The sequence below is a fragment of the Nomascus leucogenys genome, chromosome 14 (assembly GCF_006542625.1).
Source record: "Nomascus leucogenys isolate Asia chromosome 14, Asia_NLE_v1, whole genome shotgun sequence".
NCBI classification, from domain to species: domain Eukaryota; kingdom Metazoa; phylum Chordata; class Mammalia; order Primates; family Hylobatidae; genus Nomascus; species Nomascus leucogenys.
Window position 1 is genome coordinate 47932937 of NC_044394.1, and position 24918 is coordinate 47957854.

General features: G+C 39.9%; 1 protein-coding gene across 3 annotated transcripts in view; it reads right to left on the minus strand.

The window, feature by feature from the left end:
- TMEM131 (transmembrane protein 131) overlaps window positions 1–24918 on the minus strand; it is a 249944-nt gene that overhangs the window by 162432 nt on the left and 62594 nt on the right. For all 3 annotated transcript variants that reach the window (XM_030827215.1, XM_030827214.1, XM_030827213.1), the window contains exon 2: window positions 12083–12144. In XM_030827215.1, the coding sequence (XP_030683075.1) occupies window positions 12083–12144 (62 nt within the window). The remainder of the gene's footprint in view (window positions 1–12082; window positions 12145–24918) is intronic.

The window sequence follows — 24918 nt, forward strand, 5'->3', positions numbered from 1 at the left end:
CACTTTAATATGCTCACTTGTAAAATGATCATAAAATGAATACCATCTCATGTATTTAAGAATTTAGAAGAGTACCTGACACTTGTTAATACCCAATAAATATTACTTATATTTATTATTTTTTCACATTTTTCAAATTTTCTACAAGCATATATTTCTTTTATAATAGAAGTCCTTTAATTTAAAACAAAAGATGAGTACTTCTAGGCCTCCGTACAAGTCAAAATCACAGCTCCTTCTCCATTTCCTTTTTTCCCAGGAGAACATTAAAGCCCATTTCCTGTGGGGTGGGGGGAGAGGGGAGGGACAGCATTAGGAGATATACCTAATGCTAAATGACGAGTTAATGGGTGCAGCAAACCAACATGGCACATGGATACATATGTAACAAACCTGCACATTGTGCACATGTACCCTAAAACCCAAAGTATAATAATAAAAAAAAATAATAAAAAATAAAGCCCATTTCCAAGACAATTTAGAAGCTGGTAATCTATAGCCCATAAGCCAAATCCAGTCTTCTGCCAGCTTTTGCAAATAAAGCTTTATGTCCATTTCTCACATACTGTTACGGCAGCTTTCACATTACGATGACGAAAGTTGAATAGTTGTGATAGAGACCATTTGGGACACAAACCCTGAAGTAGTTAATATCTGGCCCTTTACCAAAAAAGTTTGCCAACATCTGGCTTAGATCAACAGAAATAATGCCACAATATCTTATTTCCAGAATCATTAAGTCCCTACATAAGAAAATCTGTGACCTATAAATCTAAGGCAATCTGGCATAACATCTCCTCATGAAAAACACAATGTACAGTCCCACTAGTGAACTGCAGTACAATTCTGATGCTAACCATCTGCATTAGTCTGTTCTCACACTGCTAATAAAGACATACCCAAGACTGGGTAATTAATTCATAAAGAAAAGAGGTTTAACTGACTCACAGTTCTGCAGGGCTTGGGAGGCCTCAGAAAACTAACAGTCATGGCAGAAGAGGAAGCAAACATATTCTTCTTCACATGGCAGCAGCAAGAATTGCTGAGCAAAGGGGGAAAAGCCCCTTATAAAACCACCAGATCTCATGAGAACTCACTATCACAAGAACAGCAGCATGGGAGTAACTGCCGCCATGATTCAATTACCTCCCAGCAGGTTCTAGCAAGCTTCAGTATCCAGAGTTTCATCAGGTAGGTATGGCTGATTCAATCACTGACCACCATGTGACCCAACTCACATTCCAGCTTCCCTAGAGGAGGGTGGGTTGGCTCAAAGCCCAACCCTCTAATCACATGATTGGTTTTTTTCTTTTTCTTTTTTTTTCTTGAGACGGAATCTTACTCTGTCACCGAGGCTGGAGTGCAGTGGCACGATCTCAGCTCACTACAACCTCTGCCTCCCGGGTTCAAGCAATTCTGTGTCAGCCTCCCGAGTAGCTGGGACTACAGGCGCATGCCACCATGCCTGGCTAATTTTTGTATTTTTAGTAGAGGCGGGTTTTCACCATGTTGGACAGGCTGGTCTCGAACTCCTGACCACAGGCGATCCAACGGCCTCAGCCTCCCAAAGTGTTGGGATTACAGGTGTGAGCCACTGTGCCCGGCCAACATGGTTGGTTTTTCTGACGACTAACCCCCATCTTGAGTTTTCTCATTAGGTGTAAACTCAGATGGGATCTAAAGGACTCATGAATAACAAAGACACTCTTATTATTAAGGAAATTCCAAGATTTAGAGCATCTCCAGGACCAGAGACAAAGACCAGATTACCACACAACTAGCTATAAAATCTTCTTGCCAAGAAAAACAAATGAATTTAAACCTAATCAAGACTCTAGATTTAGCTAACAGTCTACAGAAAATTCACATCGTAAGTGAATGTTAAATGACACCAAGAGGATGAAAATAACCAAACCTAGAATGTAGGAAATCCTATAGACAAATGAGCCAATTTCATTAACAACAACAACAACAACAACAACAACAACAACAAGGCGGGTGGGGGAAAAAGCATAAAGGAGACTTAGGAGACATAGCAACCAAATGCAATGTGTAGACCTTGTCTTGATCCTGCTTTGGACAAACCAAATGCAAAAAGGCATTTCTGAAGCAGTGGAAGAAAATTGAACACAGACCAACCAAGTTTGATATGATATCAAGCACTCTGGTTGTCTACTGCTGCATAATAAACCAGTCTAAGGTTTAGTGGCTTAAAACAACAATTTATTCTCACTTAATGTCTCTTTTGTGTTGCAGTTACATGTGATTTCAGGCAGCACTTATCTGAAAGTTCAAATGTGTTGGTTGTCTAAGATGGCTCATTCACATGATGGGAAAGTGATGCTGGCTGTCAACTGGGAGCTTAGCTGGGACTGCTGACCAGAAGACTACATGTGGCCTTTCCATGTGGCTTAAGTTTCTCACATCATGGTGATCAAAAGAAATGTTCCAAAACTGACAGACCCAGGTAGAAGTTGTCAAGCTTCATATGATTCAGCCTTAGTGGTACCAAAATGTTCTGCCACACTGCATTAGTCAAAATATTATTATTATTGTTCTACATACATTCATTTAGTTATCCACATGCTTAAACATTTTTAATGTTCTTTATTCCTTCGCATTTCTGAGCTTCTAAAATCATTTACCTTCAGCCTAAAGACTGTATTATTTCCTTTGGCACAAATTTTCTGGTGACAAATTCTCTCCATTCTTATCTATTTTAAAACGTCTATTTCACTTTCATTTGTAAAGGATATTTTCATTGGGTATAGAATTCTAGTTTGGCAAATTTTTTCGGTAATTTTATTATATATTATTTTTGCCTCTCATTGTTTCAGTTTATAAGTCAGCTGTCAGGCTAATTCTACTTTCTTTGAAGGTCTCTCTTTTTCTCTAGTTGCTTTTAGAATGTATCTCTTTGGCTTTGACTTTTCTTTTCTTTTTTTTTTTTGAGATGGAGTTTCACCTTTGTTGCCCAGGCCAGAGTGCAATGGCACGATCTCGGTTCACGGCAACCTCCGTTTCCCGGGTTCAAGCGATACTCCTGCCTTAGCCTCCTAAGTAGCTGGGATTACAGGCATTTGCCACCATGCCTGGCTACTTTTGTATTTTTAGTAGAGACGGGGTTTCACCATATCGGTCAGGCTTGTCTCGAACTCCTGACCTCAAGTGATCCACCCGCCTCAGCCTCCCAAAGTACTGGGATTACAGGTGTGAACTACTGCACCCAGCCTGGCTTTGATTTTCAGTATTTTTCTATGAACTGCTCAGATCTACCTACAAGGAAGAACTTGGCATTCAGTTGTGAAAAACACTGTTGGCTACCAGCCTCCACCTATAGCCTTTGTGATCAACTGTGGCATTTGAGGCAAGGCCAAGTTCTTGGGCTCCTCCCAGACAATGAGCACAGCAGGTGTACTAGGGTCTGGCCAACTCTACCCAGTGCAGGATGCTTCCAATGAGCAATCTTTGCTCCAGAGCTCTCCACTGGGTTGGCCGAGATTCTGCATCACAGTCTGAGACTCTCCTTGCCCAATCCTGCTTTCTTTAGCTTATTTTTCACAGGCAGTAGCCCTCAATCTCTCGCACTCCTAACTCTGTCTCAGGATCTTGTTGAGAACTCAAACTGACATATGATAAAGGCTATCTTGGGTAGGGGTGGCAAAGGGGGCAGTGAAGAAAAAATCGTTATCTAACCGTGAAATAATTCTGAGATGAGGAAAGTGTCGAAGAGGACTACTAAATAGCACCGTATTAACATCATACTGGCTGTAGCTAGTAAAGTTAAGGTAAGAAAAAGAAAAGGCAGAATGTGTGATAGTTGATTTTGAGTGTCAAACTGAAGAAATGTCATCAAGCTCAGATTATGATAGTTTATGGAGGCTGTTCAAAAGCATCTGGAGCTAAGTTATTAGAATCAATAAGTAATTTAGCAAGTTTTCAGGATATACAGTAAATATATTAAAAGCAACCACATTTATACATTTTATGTTGAGTTGTATGAAACTGCCACTTTTATAGATCAATAAAGGCTGGGCATCAGCAATATGCTTCAACCTAATAATCACAAAAAGAGAACATTTTGAAAAGATGTCACTTATAATACTATTAAAAAATACCAAAGCCCCAGAAATAAATCTATTGAAAGATGTTCAAGATCTTTATGCAGAATATAAAATTATGAGATAAAGAAGACCTAAATAAGTTGAAAAATACACTGTCTCAAACTGTCAGATTGAATACTGAAAATTCTGAAAGATTTCTAATTCTTGCCAAATTGATCTTCAGATTCTGAGTGACGCTAATAAAAAATCCCGATTGTGTGTGTGTGTGTGTGTAAAGCTAATTGAAAAGATACATATGGAAGGCAAAGAACTGGGAATAACCAAGACATTACTGAGGAGAATAACAAAGTGTCAGGATTTGTTCTACCAAACATCAAAACTTTAAAAACTATAGTCATTAAAACGGTGACCCTGGTATTAGGATAGACAAGCCAAAGAAATCCAATATAGTGCCCAGAAACAGGCTCATACATATATGGACACTTGATTTATGAATAAGGTGTCACTGACAAATACTAGGGAAAGAAAACATTGGCAAATAGTCAACAAAGGATGCTGAGACAATCAAATACAAGGAAGAAATAAAATCTTGATCTCACATCAATGACAAAAATTTATTCCAGACGGAATTTGAGCTAACTGTGAAAGGCAAAACGGTAAAATTCTAGAATATAGGAGAATATCTTCACGACCTTGGGATAGAAAAACATTGAACAAGACACAAAATAAAAAGTATTAACCATAATGGAAAATACTGACAGACTGAACTTCATTAAGAATTTCTGTTCACTAAAAGTCACCATTACATAAGCCAAAAGGGCAATCCATCCAGTGAGAGAAGCTATTTTCAATATATGTAACCAACAAAGAACTCATATAATGGAACTGATTTTTGTTACTGGTGTGAGCTTAGGGTTCCAGTAAAGAGCTTGTATTCAGAACTTATAAAGAACCTCTACAAAACAATGGGAAAAAAGACATGCAAACCAACAGCAAAATGGGTAAAAGACTTAACGGATGTCACAAAGGAAGAGATCCAAATGGTCAAGTAAACATGAAAAGTTGCTCAGCTTTATGAGAAATCAGGGAAACGAAAGTAAAATGGAAATTACAGATCATTAGCCATTCTCCAGAATAGAAGGAGGGAAGGAAGAAAACACTTTATAAAGTTGTTGCAGAGGAATTCCTGATGATGGGTTTGCAAACTAAAACAACCACTTTGGAAAACTATATGCCTTATCTATTAAAATTGAAGATACACATACTCTATGACAGTGGTCCCTAACCTTTCTGGTACCAGGGGACCAGTTTCATGGAAGACAATTTTTTCCACGGATGGGGGGTTAGCGGGATGGTTTCAGAATAAAACTGTTCCACCTGAAATCATCACGCACTAGTTAGATTCTCCTAAGGCACGCGCACAACCTAGATCTCTCATGTGCAGTTCACAATAGGGTTTGCACGCCTATGAGAATCTAATGCCACCGCTGATCTGACAGGAGGCAGAGCTCAGGAGGTAATGTTCACTTGTTCACCCACCACGTGCTGTGCAACCTGGTTCCTAACAGGCCACGGACCGGTATTGGTCCACGGCATGGGGGTTGGGGATCCCTACTCTATGACCCAACAACTGCATTCTAATCCCTCAGAAAAAAATCATTTGAACACATATATTATGTTCACCAAGAGACAGCATTATTCTTAATAGCAAAAAACAAGAAGCAACCAAAATACACATAAACAGCAGAAATAATACATAAATTGGGGCATATCCATACAATGCAATACTATTCAGCAATGAAAATGAAGTAACTACAGCTACACTCAACACATAATGCTGTGAATCTTAGAAACATAATACTGAGAAAAAGGAGCCAGAAAAAAAAAATACAAACTGTATGAACTTCAAAAAATATGTGACCCTGTAGTATTTAGAGATATACACTCAGATGTTAAAATTACAGGGAAAGGCAATTATTATAAAATTCAGGAAAATGGCTAACTTTATGGGTAGTAACTAGGAGAGAGCATGAGGGGAAACTTTGGAGGGTACTGGCCTGTTTTTAGTTTTTAATCTGGGTGGTGGTTACACAGGTGGTTTGCCTTGCATTCCCTCCCCAAATTTAAGCATCTATATGTAAATTATATCTCACAATAAACACTTTAAAGAAAAAAAATAAATGAATCAAAATCGTATACTCTTTGGAAGAAGGCTCAATATAGGTTCTCTAATTAAGTGGCTAGAATTCCATTTATAAAACATGGCTTTTGCTGGGCACGGTGGCTCACACCTGTAATCCCAGCATTTTGGGAGGCCAAAGCAGGTGGATCACTTGGGGTCAGGAGTTCGAGACCAACCTGGCCAACATGGTGAAACTCTATCTCTACTAAAACTACAAAAGTTAGCTGGGTGTTGTGGCACACGCCTGTAAGCCTGGTGGCTGAGGCAAGAGAACTGCTGGAACCCAGGAGGCAGAGGCTGCAATGAGCTGATACTGCCCACTGCACTCCAGCCTGGGTGACTCAGCGAGACTCCATCTCAAAAAAAGTAAATAAATAAAAATAAAATAAAATAAAATAGGACTTCATGTTTTAAAAGACAAAGTTCTGCCAGGCATAGTGGCTCAGGTCTATAATCCTAGCATTTTGGGAGGCTGAGATGGGAGGACCACTTGAGCCCAGGAGTTTGAGACCAGCTTGGGCAACACAGTGAGACTCTACCTCTATAAAAAATTAATAATTAGCCAGATGTGGTGGCATGTGCCTGTAGTCCCTGCTACTTGAGAGGCTGAGGGCGGAGGGTCACTTGAGCCTGGAAGGTTGAGACAACAGTGAGCCATGATTGTGCCACTGGCCTCCAGAATGGGTAACAGAGCAAGACACTTCCTTTAAAAAAAAAAAAAAAAAAAAAAAGACAAAATTCTGTTTGTGTTTTCAACTCACAAACATTCTAGAGCTTGCTTTCCAAAATTTTAAAATTCTGTTTACTATTCTGGCAGGATAGTGAAAAAAAATACAGAGCTAGCTTTTTTCCTGAGCTTTATCTTCATATAAAAAAGTTAGATTAGGCCAGGAGCGGTGGCTCACACCTGTAATCCCCGCACTTGGGGAGGCCGAGACGGGTGGATCACGAGGTCAGGAGATCGAGACCATCCTGGCTAACACAGTGAAACCCTGTCTCTACTAAAAATACAAAAAATTAGTCGGGCGTGGTAGCGGGTGCCTGTAGTCCCAGCTACTCAGGAGGCTGAGGCAGGAGAATGGCATGAACCCGGGAGGCAGAGCTTGCAGTGAGCCAAGATTGTGCCACTGCACTCCAGCCTGGGTGACAGAGTGAGACCCCATCTCAAAAAAAAAAAAAAAAAAAAAGTTAGATTAGAGGCCGAGCATGGTGACTCACATCTGTAATCCCTGCACTTTGGGAGACCAAGGCGAGAAGATGGCTTGAGGCTAGGAATTCAAGGCCAGTCTGGGCAACATACACCTCTGTCTCTATAAAAACTACAAGAGAGTAGATGGGTATGTTGGCGTGTGCCTGTAGTCCCAGCTACTCTGGAGTCTGAGGCGGGAGGTTCACTTGGGCCCGGGAGGTCAAGGTTGCAGTGAGCTGTCACTGCGCCACTGCACACCAGCCTGAGACATAGAGACATAGAGACACCAGCCTGAGACATAGAGACAGACTGAGACCCTGTCTCTATGACCTGTGTGGTCAGTCAGCCGTGGAGCTCTGTATGCTGGCCAAGCTCTGATGTGCTCTCTGGACCTCCAAGGTCAGGACGTGGGGGTCCACTGGCCCTGTGGGGACAGTCATGCATTCTTTACCCCAGCTCAGCCACCATCTCCCTGCCTGTGGTACACCTGGCCCCTGTCCCCACCACATCCCACCACCTGTACAATGGGACACTTGGGTACTGTGCCATCAGTTGCTGGTGAGGCCCAGGTGAGTTTGTTCCTGTAATGCCCTTAGGAAATTACCTGTCACCAGAAATCTTTAAAGCTCTCAAGGTGATTCCAATGCAGAGCTGGGGCTGCAATGCTCCAGGTTTGGAGGACTTTGGCCAAGGGCGTGAACCTCTTAGAGGAGGAATGGCTGGGCAATAATGGGGGCTTTGCCCACCAGTTTAGCTCAGGACTCTCAACCCCCTCTTTTAAAATAAGGTGCAAAATAAATTTAAGGGACTTGAACTCAGGGAACACTTTTTTGTAGTTGTTGAGACAGGATCTCACTCTGCTGCCCAGGCTGGAGTACAGTGGCACAATCACAGCTCACTGCAGTCTCGACCTCCCAGGCTCAAGCGATCTTCCTGCCTCAGCCACCAGAGTAGCTGGGACCACAGGTGTGTGCCAACACACCTGGCTAATTTTTTGTATTTTTTTATAGAGACAAGGTTTCCCTGTATTTCGCAGGCTGGTCTTTTTTTTTTTTTTTTTGAGGCGGAGTCTCGCTCTGCCGCCCAGGCTGGAGTGCAGTGGCGTGATCTCGGCTCACTGCAAGCTCCGCCTCCCGGGTTCACGCCATTCTCCTGCCTCAGCCTCTCCGAGTAGCTGGGACTACAGGCGCCCGCCACCACGCCCGGCTGATTTTTTAAATATTTTTGGTAGAGACAGGGTTTCACCGTGGTCTCGATCTCCTGACCTCGTGATCCGCCCGCCTCGGCTTCCCAAAGTGCTGGGATTACAAGCATGAGCCACCGCGCCCGGCCTCGCAGGCTGGTCTTGAGCGATCGACCCGGCTCAGCCTCCCAAGGTGTTGGGATTACAGGCGTGAACCACTGCGTCCACCCCTGCCTCTATTTTTTTTAAAAAGAAAGTTAGATTAGGAAGCAGATTCAGGTTTATTAAATTATGCTTGTAAATGAAAGAATCTTTTGCTATTCCATTTTATAATCTTTCAAAGGAACAGGTTAGAAGAGCCAACCATTCTGATCAGTTAGGATGGGAATGATGGTTTGAGATATCTGACCAGGGCATCCTGTGGTTATAGCCTTAACGTGGATTTCTTCTGTTGAGATGCAGATTCCTCAGAGTCCGTGTCATCTTAGGAACGGTCTGATCTTTATGTATTCTGGATCCTAAATCTTAGTCCAGCCAAACAGGAATGACAATGGCCAAAGCATTAACTATAGAAAACATGACCTATGGGGGTTATAATTTATATTCATAACAAGTGCGAACCCATGGAATATCTGAGAGCACTGCCACATGCATCATGTCGTGGAGAGTTTTGAAATTAGACGTGGTGAGTATGGTACTTACTGGATACTGGATTCCTGCTCTAGCAATTGAGTACTACAGAATAAGTTATTTAACTTCCATAAACCTAATTTTCCTTATCTAAAAATAAAGAAAACAAGTCTAATCTTTTTGGCAATTTTTAAAATTTATTTTTTACTGATTTCTTATCAGTTGATTTTTGAGGATTAAAAAAATTACTATGAGTTGGTCAGGTGCGGTGGCTCACATCTGTAATCCTAGCACTTTGGGAGGCCAAGGTGGGCGGATCATGAGGTCAGGAGATTGAGACCATCCTGGCTAACGTGGTGAAACCCCGTCTGTACTAAAAATACAAAAAAAATTAGCTGGGCATGGTGGTGGGCGCCTGCAGTCCCAGCTACTTGGGAGGCCTAGGCAGGAGAATGGTGTGAACCCGGGAGGCAGAGCTTGTGGTGAGCCGAGATCGCGCTGCTGCACTCCAGCCTGGGTGACAGTGCGAGACCCCGTCTCAAAAAGAAAAAAAAAAAAAAAAAAATTACTATGAGCCAAGCCACATGAATGTACATGAATTCCAGATCTAAGAAGGAATGTTCTTGGGCAAAATTCACATTTTAAATAATGTAAAACAAGGTTGTTGCTTTGACACTCTCCCTGCTTTAGCTTAAATTTAAATTAGAGAAAGGATATATATATTCTGCCATAGAAATGCTACATGTACATTTTTCTGTTCTAATCATAGCATAAGAAACCAGGAGTTATTTAAAATCGTTAAACCTATTGGTAAATTATAGACAGAAAAAGATAACATTATGTCAAAATAAAAATTGTTTCTGAGAAACACTCTTCAACATTACAATGAACAATTTTACATCTATTCAAAAGGGTCTTACATTCAGCTATTTAGGGGTCATATACTATATTATATAGCATCTCAATATTAGACATTCTGTAGGAGTCTTAGGTTTCTTTGTGGCTTAAGTAACCAATTGATACTACTTGCCCTCAACGTTTTTCTAGACCAAAATTACCTTTGCCACAGAATTCTGAGGTCTCACCCAAGCTCCTGTCCAAGTATCTGAGCAGATCCAAAGACTAATAGTGAATCACATCCCAGTTCACAAGCTTTTCCATAGCTAACTCCATCTAGATACAGATTAACAGCCTCCCTCAGCAAAAATACAAATCACACTCCAGAATTTTTAGAATGGATTATCAACCTGCAACCTAGATGTCCAGTTCCTAAAAGACACAAATCCTTCCTCAATCAATAGAGCAACCACACTTAGGGAATTTTCCAGAAATTCAGTCCTGATTTGCCTGCCATCCAGATCCTGTAAACAACCACCTAAAGGGAGATATTTAAAACATTTGTTCCCATAGGTTCTCCAAGTTCTCATCTTGAAACAGATTAAAGAACTAGAAAAAAGAGACTTAAGATCATTTTTTAGTAGGAAGGCTTTATAAAATTAGAGCTCATTATGTTCAGTTTTTATTCAGTTTTAAAGTATACAAAGCTGACTCTAGGCAAATACTATGCAACCACTGTCTATTACATTTCTCAACACCTCTTACGTAAAGATAAGAATGATAAATTTATTAAAAAATTTAGAAGGAAGAGAAGTTTGTCTTCCAAAAGACTTACTAGCTTCATTGCCAGAGAGAAAGATTCTTAAAATCTATCACTTTTTTTCTTGCTCTCTTCATCTGGCTTAATGTATAAAATGTAATCTAAATGTATGCTAAAATGCAAGTAAAAATCTTGTTCCATGTCCCTAGTATAATTATTTTCTCTATTGTCTTGACTTAATTTTAATTTTTACTTTCTTGCCTTTATTATAAACTACGGGAAATATTTTTCCAAAATTATTTAGGTCACTTAGTTATAAATAAATTAAAAATACTACAGGTAGTACTAAGTAATAAAGAGACTAACAATCACATCTGGAAGGAGAATACTGGGATTCTCGTGACAGTCCCAGTACCACAAAGTCACGGAATCTTGATCACCTTTCCTAATCTAAGCATTGTTTTCCCTTGAATATAAAACTAATTAAAAAATTATCAGTCATGCTAGCAAACAGCATGTTACTTGAAAAACAAATGTTATCATTACAAAGTCATTAAGGACAAGCACAGAATATGATAAAAGTTTGTAAGAAAGGAGAAAACACCTAGCCATAAGAAATCAGAGGGTTAGTTAAGATGGCATTTACTTTCTCTTTCAGCTCTGAAATTCTCATTTTTAGCTGGGAAGCCTGAAATAGGCTTCATGGTGATATCTGAACTAGGTCTGAAAGGAAGGACAAGATATTTATTGGATTACACTTTCAAATTTTATGTATATTTAATGATGTGACTTAGGATAGCAAGTAGAAGTACAGTATAGGTAAAATCTATAGTACTTATTCTCTCTAGAGAGGTTCTCTTCTAGATAAATATTTTGAGATCCTCCATCTGAATTCATACTCAGAGAACCCCTGCTCCTGATCTGAAGAGAACCCCAGGTCCTGATCTGACCCCTTCCCCTCAGATCCACAGGCACAAACACTTGCCACAGACTGATGATGTACTTATTTACAAGGTTTTAATACCACAATGAGTTTGCATTTTAAAGAAATATTTAATATAAAAGATAACTCATGTAACTACAGAGGTTTTTATATTACTAAAGACTACTGACCTATCATCAAAGCTCATAAAATATAAATATATTTCAGATAAACCAATTACATTTTTAAATGAAAAATAATAACCAGATATTATTCAAGGCTTAACAATAACTTTTCTACTTAAAAAAAAATTACCTGTAGTAGCCCTCCATCATCAAAACGCAGTACTTCTATTATGCTCTCTGACTGAATTAATGCTGTGAAGAAAACAGAACATACCATCACTTACAGGAACATAAATTTGATTTTCATAACATCTTTGACCTTAAAGTTAGTTAATACAATTTTATATTTAAAAATGGACTGCTTAATGGTGATGGTTAAAAAGAAAAATATGACTAATACTTCAGAATTTTACAAACTAAGAAATACTTTAAAATAAAACAAATAACAAAGTAACTTCAACAACCTACAGGCTATATGCATCAACTTCAAAATATCCATTACTGTTATATTATGAGAAAGCACAAAATAGTCAAATTCAACAAGATGCAACTAATTATTTTCCCTGATAGATTAACTGAAAATATCAAAAGCATACAGAAAAGATCACTACAGTATTATATTTCCCCCAAGAAATGATCAGCTGAAATTCGGTATCATCTGCTCTTTTGTAGTGATGATATGACCTGGGATCAACAGTCAAAGGGATTTGGTGAGGAAGTGGGCAGGGAAAATAGCAAAAGATTATTCTGGTCCAAGAAAGAGCAATGCAAAGGTAATATATTTAAAAGCTAACATAGTTATACCATACAATCTGGCGATCATGCTCCTAGTATTTACTGAACTGATTTGAAACCTTACATACAAAAATCTACATACAATCCCTTAAAGCAACTTTATTCATAATCACCAAAATCTGGGCATAGTCAAGATGGCCATCGAAGGTGAACAGACAAACTGTGGTATATCTATACAATGGAATATTACTAAAAGAAAAGGCCACATACTGTATGCTTCCAAGTACATGACATTCTGGAAAAGGCACAATTACGGAGATAGTAAAAAGATCAGTGGTTGCTAGGAGATTGGGGGAGATGGGAAAGGTTGAATAAGTGAAGCACAAATATATTTTAGGGTGGTAAAACCATTCTTTATCAAATTGTAATGATGGACACAGGACATGATGCATTTGTCAAAATAACACTTCACAGCACCAAAAGTGAATCTAAATGTATGCAAATTTTAAAAATAATTTAGGAGACTGGGAGGCTCCAGGATGGAATGCATAATATGACAAAACAATTTAACTGTATTACAAATGAATGAATCAACCTTACTGAAGTGGGGGGAGAGGGGAGAGTGCTCACCTAAGTAATTCTGGAAATGAGTAGAATATGTAAGACTAAAGGCAAAAGAAACCATACATATGCAATGTATTCTAGTTGATAATGCTTTTTCCCACAGGAGTTTGGGTTAACCATTCTGATGCCACTATACATGTACACTGAAATCGAACAATTAAGAACACAGATGGTGGATACTGGGAGCCAGGTGTCTCACTGTTGGAATAGCAATTTATACAGAAACAAGGGCGGGGGGAGGCCAAAATGATCCAGGTGGTAATGGTTGAGAGTCGGTGATATCAGTATGAATTCATGTTTAGTGAAACATATAGATCATTACATACATATAAGAATATTTATAGATGTTTATATTCATAGGTTAGTATACATACATGTATTTCCTTGCTCTGTCAACTCTAAGGGCCTAAAGCAATGACATGCCAATAGCAAAGAACACACCTGGAACTCAGATCTTGTGTTCTAATATTATTTTCCAATAAAAGAAACCAGGGCTTCCTGGAGCAATGGCTGATTTGAGGACAGGGGCAGGAAATACACGAGATGAGAATGGAGCATCCTATAGTGCCGGAAAATAAAAAACAGAGAAAACCACCCAAATCCTGCACTGATGGGGATAGAGAAAGGAAGGTAAGAATCAACAGAAAGAGCTCCCAAATGACCAAAGCTGAAACAATCTGAGCAACAAAATGAAGTAGTACTAGATGTAGCCCAAAGTATAAAATAAATATCCATAAACCCATACTGCTATAAATTGCCGAATAAATGGGAGAAAAGGGACAAATTTCACATGCAGAATTTCAACTATGTGATACTTCATTTGGCTTAATATGGAATTCACTGACTCCCATTTGTTGGTCTTTTGGAATTCAGGGAAGACACTCACTGTCCCACATATGTACCTGGCTGTTGTGGTATGACAAAAGTGGACAGTCAAGCAGCAGAATAAGATACTAGTTAATTAGATTACATTACCTCGTTGGATGTTTTTTCTGCCTGCCAAGCATCCTTTTCTCCTTAGTCTAGTAGTCACATCCTGATTTTATTTTGGGAAAACTCCTGTCCTCCATTTCCCGTGTTTCTCTTCAATGACAGTGCCAACCTGCTCCACTTCTATTCATCCCCTACCAGTCTGTGGCATATAGAGAATATTCAATAAATACTGAAAGCATGAATGATGTCCCACCTTTTTGCTCAGGTACAATAAGCACTGGCATTTGTACTTACTGATGCAAATGACCTTTTTCTGGTTATGTTATCTCTAGTCCTGGCTTATAGTGGAATTTCAATATCAAGATCAGAGCTAATGGCTCCAACAGAATTACTGACACAGTGTACTTAGAATGTCTCTAAGTAAAGTGCTAAACTCGTTAGAAGAAAGGACTATGAATATAAAAGGCTCTGCTCAGCTCACCCATCCCATTCCTCACCTGTTCCCCCCATTTTTTAACACAAACTGAAATTTCACAGGATCCAGAGAATTTTTTGGTTATTCCCTACTGAAGACAAATTTATTGACATAAGAATACAATGAACTAACAAGAAATAACTGAACAGCCAGATGCTCGCAATATAGAAGACATAAAGTCAGGGCCTCTAATTAGAAGCTTTATGTCTAATTGGCAGAGGAAACCAACAAGAAACAACTGGAAGCAAGCTATAGGTGGCTGCTATTAGAGCTCCAATAGAACGACCACTGAATGAGTTCCCACCATCGAGCCACAAGAAATACTGATCTAACTGAAGAGAACTACATAAAGGCAGTAGTTTAGGTATACTGCTTTTTAAATTAGAAGCTTCAAAAATATATAAAAATTCTATTGTGAATTATGAATTCATATTTTTAAAAGTATAAGTTATGTTAAAAATATGAATGTTAGTTAAAAAAATTAATAGCAGCTGATTACAAAGTCTCAAAAGGAAAATACTATGTTACACATCGCTGGCTTTCCTTAAAAGATGTAGAGATAAATAGAATTGAACTCTGGCATAAAACAAATTAACATATTTTGCTTTAAACAGCCAATTATAATACCTTTCAATTATATGCCTAAAAAAAAGAACACTAGATATAGACTTAATCATTTCACATGCAAAGTTATTAAGCTATAAAATGTAACAAAAGTAAGTCATCACATCTCCATATTCAAAACCACAACTAGTAACAGCTTCCTCTCCCAAAAATATTTCCCCTAATTGTATGCTGTTAATGAATCCCAAACTTTCCTGATGTTCCCTAGTTCAAGCATCAAACAAATGTAATTGAAATAAAAATAAACTAATAATTACTGATCACTGTTGTTAAAATTCAAACTAACCCTATGATCTCCCTTCCCTCCCCTCCCCTCCCCTCCTTTCCCTTCCTTTCCTTTCTTTTCCTCTTCCCTTTCCCCTTCCCTTCCCTTCCCTTCCCTTCTCTTCTCTTTTCTTTTCTTTTCTTTTCTTTTTTCTTTTCTTCCCTCTGTGGCCCAGGCTGGAATCTAGTCGGCTCGCTGCAGACTCCCTGCCTCCGGCTCCCCTGATTCTCCTGCCCCGGCCTGCGGGCTGCCTGGGATTGCCGGCGCGCGCCACCACCGCTGCCTGCTTTTTCTCCTTTGGCTGGAGGCGCGGTTTCGCCATGTTGGCCAGGCTGGTCTCCAGCTCCTGACCCCGAGTGCTCTGCCCGCCTCGGCCTCCCGAGGTGCTGGGACTGCAGAGGGAGTCTCGCTCACTCAGTGCTCGGTGTTGCCTGGGCTGGAGTGCGGTGGCGTGGTGTTGGCTCGCTGCAGCCTCCGCCTCCCAGCCGCCTGCCTTGGCCTCCCAGGGTGCTGGGATTGCAGCCCCTGCCCGGCCGCCGCCCCGTCTGGGAGGTGGGGAGCGTCTCTGCCCGGCCGCCCCGTCTGGGAAGTGAGGAGCGCCTCTGCCCGGCCACCCATCCTCTGGGAAGTAAGGAGCGCCTCTGCCCGGCCACCCATCGTCTGGGAAGTGAGGAGCGCCTCTGCCTGGCCACCCATCGTCTGGGAAGTGAGGAGCGCCTCTGCCCGGCCGCTCCGTCTGGGAAGTGAGGAGCGCCTCTGCCCGGCCGCCCCATCTGGGAAGAAGTGAGGAGCGCCTCTGGCCGGTGCCCCGTCTGGGAAGTGAGGAGCGCCTCTGCCCGGCCGCCCCGTCTGGGAAGTGAGGAGCGCCTCTGCCCGGCCACCCCGTCTGCGAAGTGAGGAGCGCCTCTGCCCGGCCGCCCATCGTCTGGGAAGTGAGGAGCGCCTCTGCCTGGCCGCCCCGTCTGGGAAGTGAGGAGCGCCTCTGCCAGGCCTCCCCATCTGGGAAGTGAGGAGCGCCTCTGCCCAGCCACCCATCGTCTGGAAAGTGAGGAGCGCCTCTGCCTGGCCGCCCCGTCTGGGAGGAAGTGAGGAGCGCCTCTGCCCGGCCGCCCCGTCTGGGAAGAAGTGAGGAGCGCCTCTGCCCCGCCGCCCCATCTGGGAAGTGAGGAGGCCTCTGTCCGGCGCCCCGTCTGGGAAGAAGTGAGGACAGCTTCTGCCCGGCCGCCCCGTCTGGGAAGTGAAGAGCACCTCTGCCTGGCTGCCCCATCTGGTAAGTGAGGAAGCCTCTGCCCGGCCGCCCCGTCTGGGAAGAAGTGAGGAGCGCCTCTGCCCGGCCACCCCGTCTGGGAAGAAGTGAGGAGCGCCTCTGCCTGGCCACCCCTCTGGGAAGTGAGGAGCGCCTCTGCCGGCCACCCATCGTCTGGGAAGTGAGGAGCGCCTCTGCCCGGCCACCCATCGTCTGGGAAGTGAGGAGCGCGTCTGCCCGGCTGCCCCGTCTGGGAAGTGAGGAGCGCCTCTGCCCGGCCGCCCCGTCTGGGAAGAAGTGAGGAGCGCCTCTGCCCGGCCACCCTGTGTGGGAAGAAGTGAGGAGCGTCTCTGCCCGGCCACCCCGTCTGGGAAGTGAGGAGCGCCTCTGCCCGGCCGCCCCGTCTGGGATGTGGGGAGCACCTCCGCCCGGCCGCCCCGTCTGGGAGGTCTACCACGGAGGCCAGAAGCAATGTGGGCGCTGGACGTGGTGGCTCACGCCTGTAGTCCCAGCACTCTGGGAGGCCGGGGCGGGTTGATCACTTGAGGCTAGGAGTTCGAGACCAGCCTGGCCAACATGGCGAAACTATGAAAAATACAACAGACAAACCAACCAACCAACCCAGTGACAACAAAACAGGTCTACCCTGGAGTCATACTCTAATTTTTTCTATTTTCCTCCCTTTCTGATCCTTTATCCCACTTGCTTTTTCTTCCTCTTCCTTCTCCTTCTTCTTTGTCAAATAGAGGATTGAGTTATTATCATTGATCCATATAAAGTCCCTCTCTCATTTATTTTCTTTAATTCCCACTCCCCATTTCTATTCCCCGTCTTCCCATGTGCAACCTTCCTAATATGTTTGATACGCATCTTTTTGTTTGTATGTATTTTTAGAAAATGTTTATTGTTTTGTGTGCAAAAAAAATTAATAATAAAAAAACAACAAACTAACCCTATGACACAGACATTATGATCCCATTTTAAGGTAAAGAAATAGACACAGTGAGATACACTCAGCAAGAAAGTGGCTAGAGAAAAGTATGAATTTTGGCAATGTGAATCTGTGCTTCTAAACCCATCCCTATTTACTTTCAAAATAAATTTTACAGAATGCTCATGACTAACAGCACCTTTTAGCAACCAAATTTTTTTAATTGGGCATATATTTCTGACAGTAAGTGAGGAAAGGAAGATTTATAAAGGAAAGGAAGGGATTTACATTTCTGGCTTTTATGATTCTACTCACATTTACTCTGAAGCTGGACTCAGTAAGATCTACTTTAAGCTCCTCACACCGACCCACATCTCTAAGCTCTCTGTGAGTAACAAAGCCATTTATAATCAGTGTAAAAATGTCAATGTGTCAGTTGTTTCAAAATAGGAACACTTGCTTTCAAAACAGAAGTTCACAAACTGTTTACTTCCCTATTTCATTTAGTTAAGATTAAAAATATCTTTCACTTTAAAGACAAATCTTTGTCTACTAAGTTTTTGTTTTTTAGGTGAAGATATTTTCTGAATATTACAACTGATGAATAAATATAATTTGTGATTTTAATACATCTAAAATAACTCATGAAAAAAATGCTATAAATAACTAGCAGAAAAATATATGCCATATTGTCGGGGGTGGTATCAGGCATTAGGAACCTAGGTTGTCATTGCACATCTTTACCTTCTAGCCTTCACAGTCTCCTAACCCACAAAAGGAGAAGGCTGGACTAGTCACATCGGTGATTTTTAAACTTTCTTCTACAAAAACCAGGAAGAGAAGAAAGGGCCACACAGGCAGGCCTCAGGAGGCTCCCCAAAGCTGTGTTACAGAGCCACCTTGCCTAGCATGCTGTTGTTATGGCTGGCGTCGTCTTCTCCTTCAAGTCTCAGGCTTGACTCCACTCACAGTGTGGCCCTCCTTGGCTTCTCAGAGCAGCCTGGTTATCCTCTATTATATTCCATATCTTAACTCTTATCACAATCTGTAAAAGTTCCTGGTTTGCTTGTCAATAATCTGTGCCTAGCAGCAAGTCTGAAAAACGTAAGAGAAGAAATTCTGGTTACGATAATGACATTGTGCTTGAGCCCAGGGGGCAGAGGTTGCAGTGGGCTGAGACAGTGCCACTGCACTCCAGCTTGGGTGACAGAACAAGACCCTGTCTTTAAAAAAAAAAAAAAAAAAAAAAAGACACTGCTATTTTAGAATTCAACATTGTTAAAGACATCAATATCTCTTTTATAGTTACACTTGCTCAATATTTTGTTTCAACAAAGGGTTCAATAGCAATTTTAAAACATCCTAGACTAGGTCCATATGGGTCCCTTCGAGCTTAAAGACATTTTATGATCAAAGCTTTGTTTCTTCCCTCATTAGTTTTATTATCTGAAAAATGTAATGTATACCTGTCTTCTTGCCACATTAAAAGTACAAGGAAACTCATATAAGCCATGTTTTAATTTTATCAAGACCATTCAATATCATCAACTTCCTAAAGAAGCTATGCCCATGTTGTTTACTAAAACTCAAAATATAATCCTATGTAATTCAGATGTGCAGGATATACACCATACATCTAAAAAGATGAGCCAGAAAGGTTTTTCAGAATTAATTTTATAGCTAAAGACAAAATACCATAATTAATTTTCATCTTATCCTAAGGTATCTAAGTCATCTAAAAAGATCTGTAAACTTCAGTTATAAAATGTAGAACTAATGCTCAAGAACCACCAACTACTCTTAGCAGCTTCAGTATCAGAAAATCACTAAAACTCTGAAGCTCACACTGCAAATGCTCTAAAAACTAAGCTATTATTGGAACTACAGCCCAAAACAGTAGGCCCTAGTCAGGACCTATATGATAAACCTAAATAGGCTGACTGCTAAAGTATTTAAATGCAGTCATGTACCACGTAATGTTTTGGTGAACGAGGCACTGCATATATGATGGTGGCTCCGTAAGATTATAATACTGTATTTACTGTACCCTTTTCTATGTTTAGATACACGAAAACTTGCCATTGTGTTACAACTGCCTACAGTATTCAGTATAGTAACATGTTGTACAGGCTTGCAGTCTAGGAGCAATAGGCTCTATCATATACCTTAGGTATGTAGTAGGCTATACCACCTAGGTTTGTGTAGGTACACTCTATGTTAGTACAATGATTAAATGGCCCAACACCACTTAGGAGGTTTTCCACATTGAGTGATGCATGACTACAGTACCCAAAATCTCCAAACAGAAACACCAAGTATCCATCACAGATGAATGGATCAACATGGCAGTTACATAATGAAATATTATTCAGCCATAAAAAGAATGAAATTCTGATATATGCTACAACATGGATGGACCTGGAAAATATTATACTAAGTGAAATAAGCTAGACAAAAAAGGGCAAATACTGTGCTCCTACTCACATGAAAAATCTAGAACAAGCAAATTCACGGGGACAGAAAGTAGATTAGAGGTTACTGGACAACAGGGTAGGGGGAAGTGAGGAGTTGTGGCTTAATGGTTACTGAGTCTCTAGGGTAATGAAAAAAGAATGGTGGTGTTTGTATAACATTGTGATTAATGCTACTGAATTGTACACTTAAAATAGTTATAAATGGTAAGTTTTATGCTACATACATGTTATTTTAAAAACTACAACTCATTAACTTAGACAAAAAAAAATATTACAAATTGAACCCAGCATTGTATAAAATTATGCGTCATGACCAAGTGACTTTTATTCACGGTTGTGCAAGACTCACACAAAATTAAAAAACTGATCATTGTAATTCACCCCATCAACAGGCTAAAGAGGAAAAACACATGATCGTATCAACTGACACAGAAAAAGTATTTGACAAAACCCAACACCTCTTCATGATAAAAACTCTCAAGAAGATAGGAGAAATGTAGAACTACCTCCATCTCAACCTCTAGGTAATATCCTTCTTACTGGTAAAAGACTGAATATATAGGCCCTGAGACTGGGAACATGTCAAGGATGTGGCTCTCACTCTATTCAACATGTGCTAGAAGTTCTGGCCACTTTAACAAGGCAAGGAAAAAAAAAGACGAACACACTGGAAAGGAAATAAAGCTCCCTAATTGCAGGCTACATACTTGTTTATGTAAAAACCCCAAGGACTCAAAAAGAAAAGTCCTTCTTAAAGGTAATAAGTACCTATAGCAAAGTTGCAGAATACAAGGTCTAAATCCTGAAATCCAGTACATTTCTATATACTAACAATGAATATGCAAAAATCAACATTAAAATGCCATTTACAACGCCATTTACAACGACTCCAAATAAAATGAAGTACTTCAGATATAAATCTAAGAAAGCATGCATAGGATATATGTACCAAAATATACAAAATGCTGATGAAAGAAATCAAAGAAGACCTACATAAACAAGAAGACACACTATATTCATGGATTAAAAGACTCAAAATGTAAAGATGTTAATTCTTCACAAATTGATCTGTGGGTTTAATGTAAACCCTATAAAAATCCCAGGATAATTTTTTGTTGACAAACTTATACAAAAAATTAGGAACAAACCCTACAATTGCTAAGAACAATCTTCAAAAATAAGAATAAAGTGAGAGGAATCACTCCACCAGACATTATGTCTTACTGCATAACTTCAGTAACCAAGGCAGTGTGATATCGGCAGAGGAACAGACACATAAATCACTTGCAGAGAGTAGAACACCTAGAAACGGAACCATATATGCCTCACTGGTTTTGACAAAACTGCAAAAGCAATTCATTGGAAGAACAGCTTTTCCAACAAATAGCACAGAAGCAATGAGACATCTATAGGCCAAAACAATATTTTTTTTTTTTAAAGAACCCTGACCTAATCCTTACAACTTATACAAAAATTAACTCAAAATACATCACTGCTCTAAATTTAAAATGTAAAACTATACAACTTTTTAAAAAGGATAGAGGAGAAGATCTTCAGGATCCAAGGTTTGGCAGTGTTCCTAGAGTTGACACCAAAAGCACAATCCAGAAAAAAAAAATGATAAATTGTTGTATCTCATTCAAAATTTAAAACTTTGCCCTTCACATGACCCTGATAAGAGTAGGACAGGACAAACTACAAAAAGGTATAAAATATTTGCAAACTACATATTTAACCAAAGTCTAAAGATCTAGGCTATACAAAGAACTCAAAAACAAACAGAAAAGAACAATCCAATAAGCAAGTGAAAAGATGTTCAACATCACTAACCATCAGGGAAATGGAAATGAAAGCCACAATATCAGGATGGTGAAAATGAAATACCCATTCCTATCAAAAGATCAAAATCCTGGTTGTGACTCTGTAGTATTCTTTGTCAAGATATTGCCATTGGGAGGAACCAAGTACAGGCTACACAGGATCTCTCTGTATAACTTCTTATAACAATATATGATTCTAAAATGATCTCAATAAGAATCTGTATTAAAAAACGAAATAGCTAATGATAAATTCTGGTAATTAGTTCTACCTGCTCAACAGTTTATCTTCAAAATGTTTTTGTAATAGTGATTCTTAAACAGGTTAATATTTATAATATTAAGATAATGAAATTTAATTTCAGGACCTACATGCCATTATCAATGTTAATTCAATCAACTGGTTTTGACAGCAAAAGTTGAGAACAGTTTGAAGAAACAAAATAGTACAGGAGAAGAAAAAAAGCAACAGAGAATATTGTCAGTGAAAATGGCAAAGTTAGGGACATTTGAAAATTCTAACAAGAACAAGAAAATTAGCAGCATCAGAATAAACTTTCTAAGAACTCTGGCAATTAACCAAAAGCTTGCAGCAATCTCCAAAAGCTTGCAGCAATCCACGGAATGTTAACGCATTTTTAAAAAGCTGAATCTCAACAAGAACAGTGAAATATGTGGCATTTAACTTTTCTATTCTCATTCTCTTCTCTCCAGCTCTGTGACAGCACTATAACCAACAGCCCAATCACAGTGAAAATCAGCAGCCTGACAGGCAATAAGGGTGGCAGAACAATGTTGGAGCTCCTCGAAAGCCTGATTTCCAGAGAACTGTCTTTATCTGATCTGTGTGGTGAGTCCCAGTGAGGCCCCACCTGGGAGGCTATTTTTATTTGACCTGACTCAGAGCTTTCCCACTGTGAAAAGCCTTGACCCTGGTAACAGTTGTCAAAAACCTTTAGGGGAAATTTTTAAAAATTTGGTTGCAGAACAGTGTGGTAGATGACAGATGGGCCAAACAATAAGCAGACCCAAAAGTTTAAAAGGAAAAGTTGGGAATAAGATGTCCACAGGGGCTGTAAAAAGTGTTGACATCTTCCTGCCAATCTAGACGGTCCTGTGTATGCATCCGGCTCTGGCTCTGCTTGTGCTCAGAAGAAACCTGAGACATCCCTAAGCTCTCACACCTGGGGCTGACCCCAGGCTTTATGTGAACAGGAGGCGAAGGCTAAGAAACAGCTGTCAACTGCCTGGCTGAGTGTTTTGACGTGCCCAACACACACATATGCACGCAAATACACATGCCTCTCAACAAAGACTAGGAGAATTACCGGTTCCAGGTTTTTAAGGAAATCTCTGTTCAGTCATTAGATGACTATGAAGCTCACCACACGGAGACTTCAGTAGCCATGCACCACAAATAATATAGATTTAAAATAACTTGTTCAGAAAGCCACTACACAAACTGCAACAAAAACAACAACAAACCTTAGGGAGGGGAAAATCTAATTTCCAGAGTTGCCATCTTATATGTTAATTGTCCAGTTTTCAACAAAAAATTGAGAGACATACAAAGAAACAAAAAAGTATAAAGGGACAAAAAGTATTTAATAGAAACTGCCCTTGAGAAAGCCCAGGTTTTGGAATTACTAAATAATTTAATTCAGCTATATTAAATATATTCAAAGAACTAAAGGAAATGATGTTCAAAGAACTAAAAGTCACACCAAATGGAGAATATTAAGAAGAGAAAGAAATTATTAAAATAACCAAATAGAAAAGCACAGTAACTGAAATGAGCCCCTCTCACTGCCCAGTTTTCAAAGAGATTTAAACAAACAAGAAAGTATGGCTCATACATAGGAAAAAATGCAATCAACAGTATTAGTCCCTGAGGATAGGACTTACTAGAAGACTTTAAATAAGCTATTTTAAATATGTTCAAGGAAAAAAGGAAACCACGTGCAAAAACAAAGTATGAGAACAACACTTCACTACATAGAAAATATCAATAAAGAGAAAGAAATTGGAAAAAGCAAGCAAATAGAAATTCTGGACATAAAAGTACAATAACTAAAATAAACAATTCATCAGAGGGGCTCAATAGCATATTTTGGCAGGCAAAAGAAAGAATTGGCAAAGGAAAGAATTAGCAAACTCAAAAATAGGTTGGTTAAGATTATCCAGTCTGGGAAACAGAAATAAAAATGAAGAAAAATGAAAACAGCCTGAGTGATTACAAAACACATGAAGAGTACCACCATCTGTACAACAGGAGTCTCAGAAGAGGAGAGAAAAAAAGGCATGAAGAATATTTGAAGAATAGGTGATATTAGTCCAAACTAAACTATTACAAGTTGATGTTAATTGTATTTCTCACAGCAACCATTAAAAACTAAATTTTAAAAATTCAGACTTTAAGATAAAAATTGCTACAAGAGAAAAAAAGACATTTAATAATAATAAAGGGATCAATCCATTAAGATGACATAATCATAAACATACGTGAACCTAACAAGAGAGCTCCAAAAGACAGGAAATAAAAACATACAGGATGAAGGGATAAAGAAGAAATTCAATAAAAATATTTGGAGAATTCAATATCCCACTTTCAAACATAGGTAGAACAACTAGAGAGAAGGTCAATAAGAGAATAACAAGGAACTCTGAACAATACTAGCAACTAATTATAGAGTCCTCCACCCAAAAACAGAATACACATTTTTCCCAAGTGCACATGGAACATTTTCCAGGATAGATCATGCTAGATGTTAGGTCATAAAACAATTCCAATAAATTTAAAAGAACTGGAGTCATACAAAGTATGTTCTTCAACCTCAATGGATATGAAATTGAAATTAGAAAGAAATTTGGGAAAACTCAGAAAATATGTGGGTATTAAAAA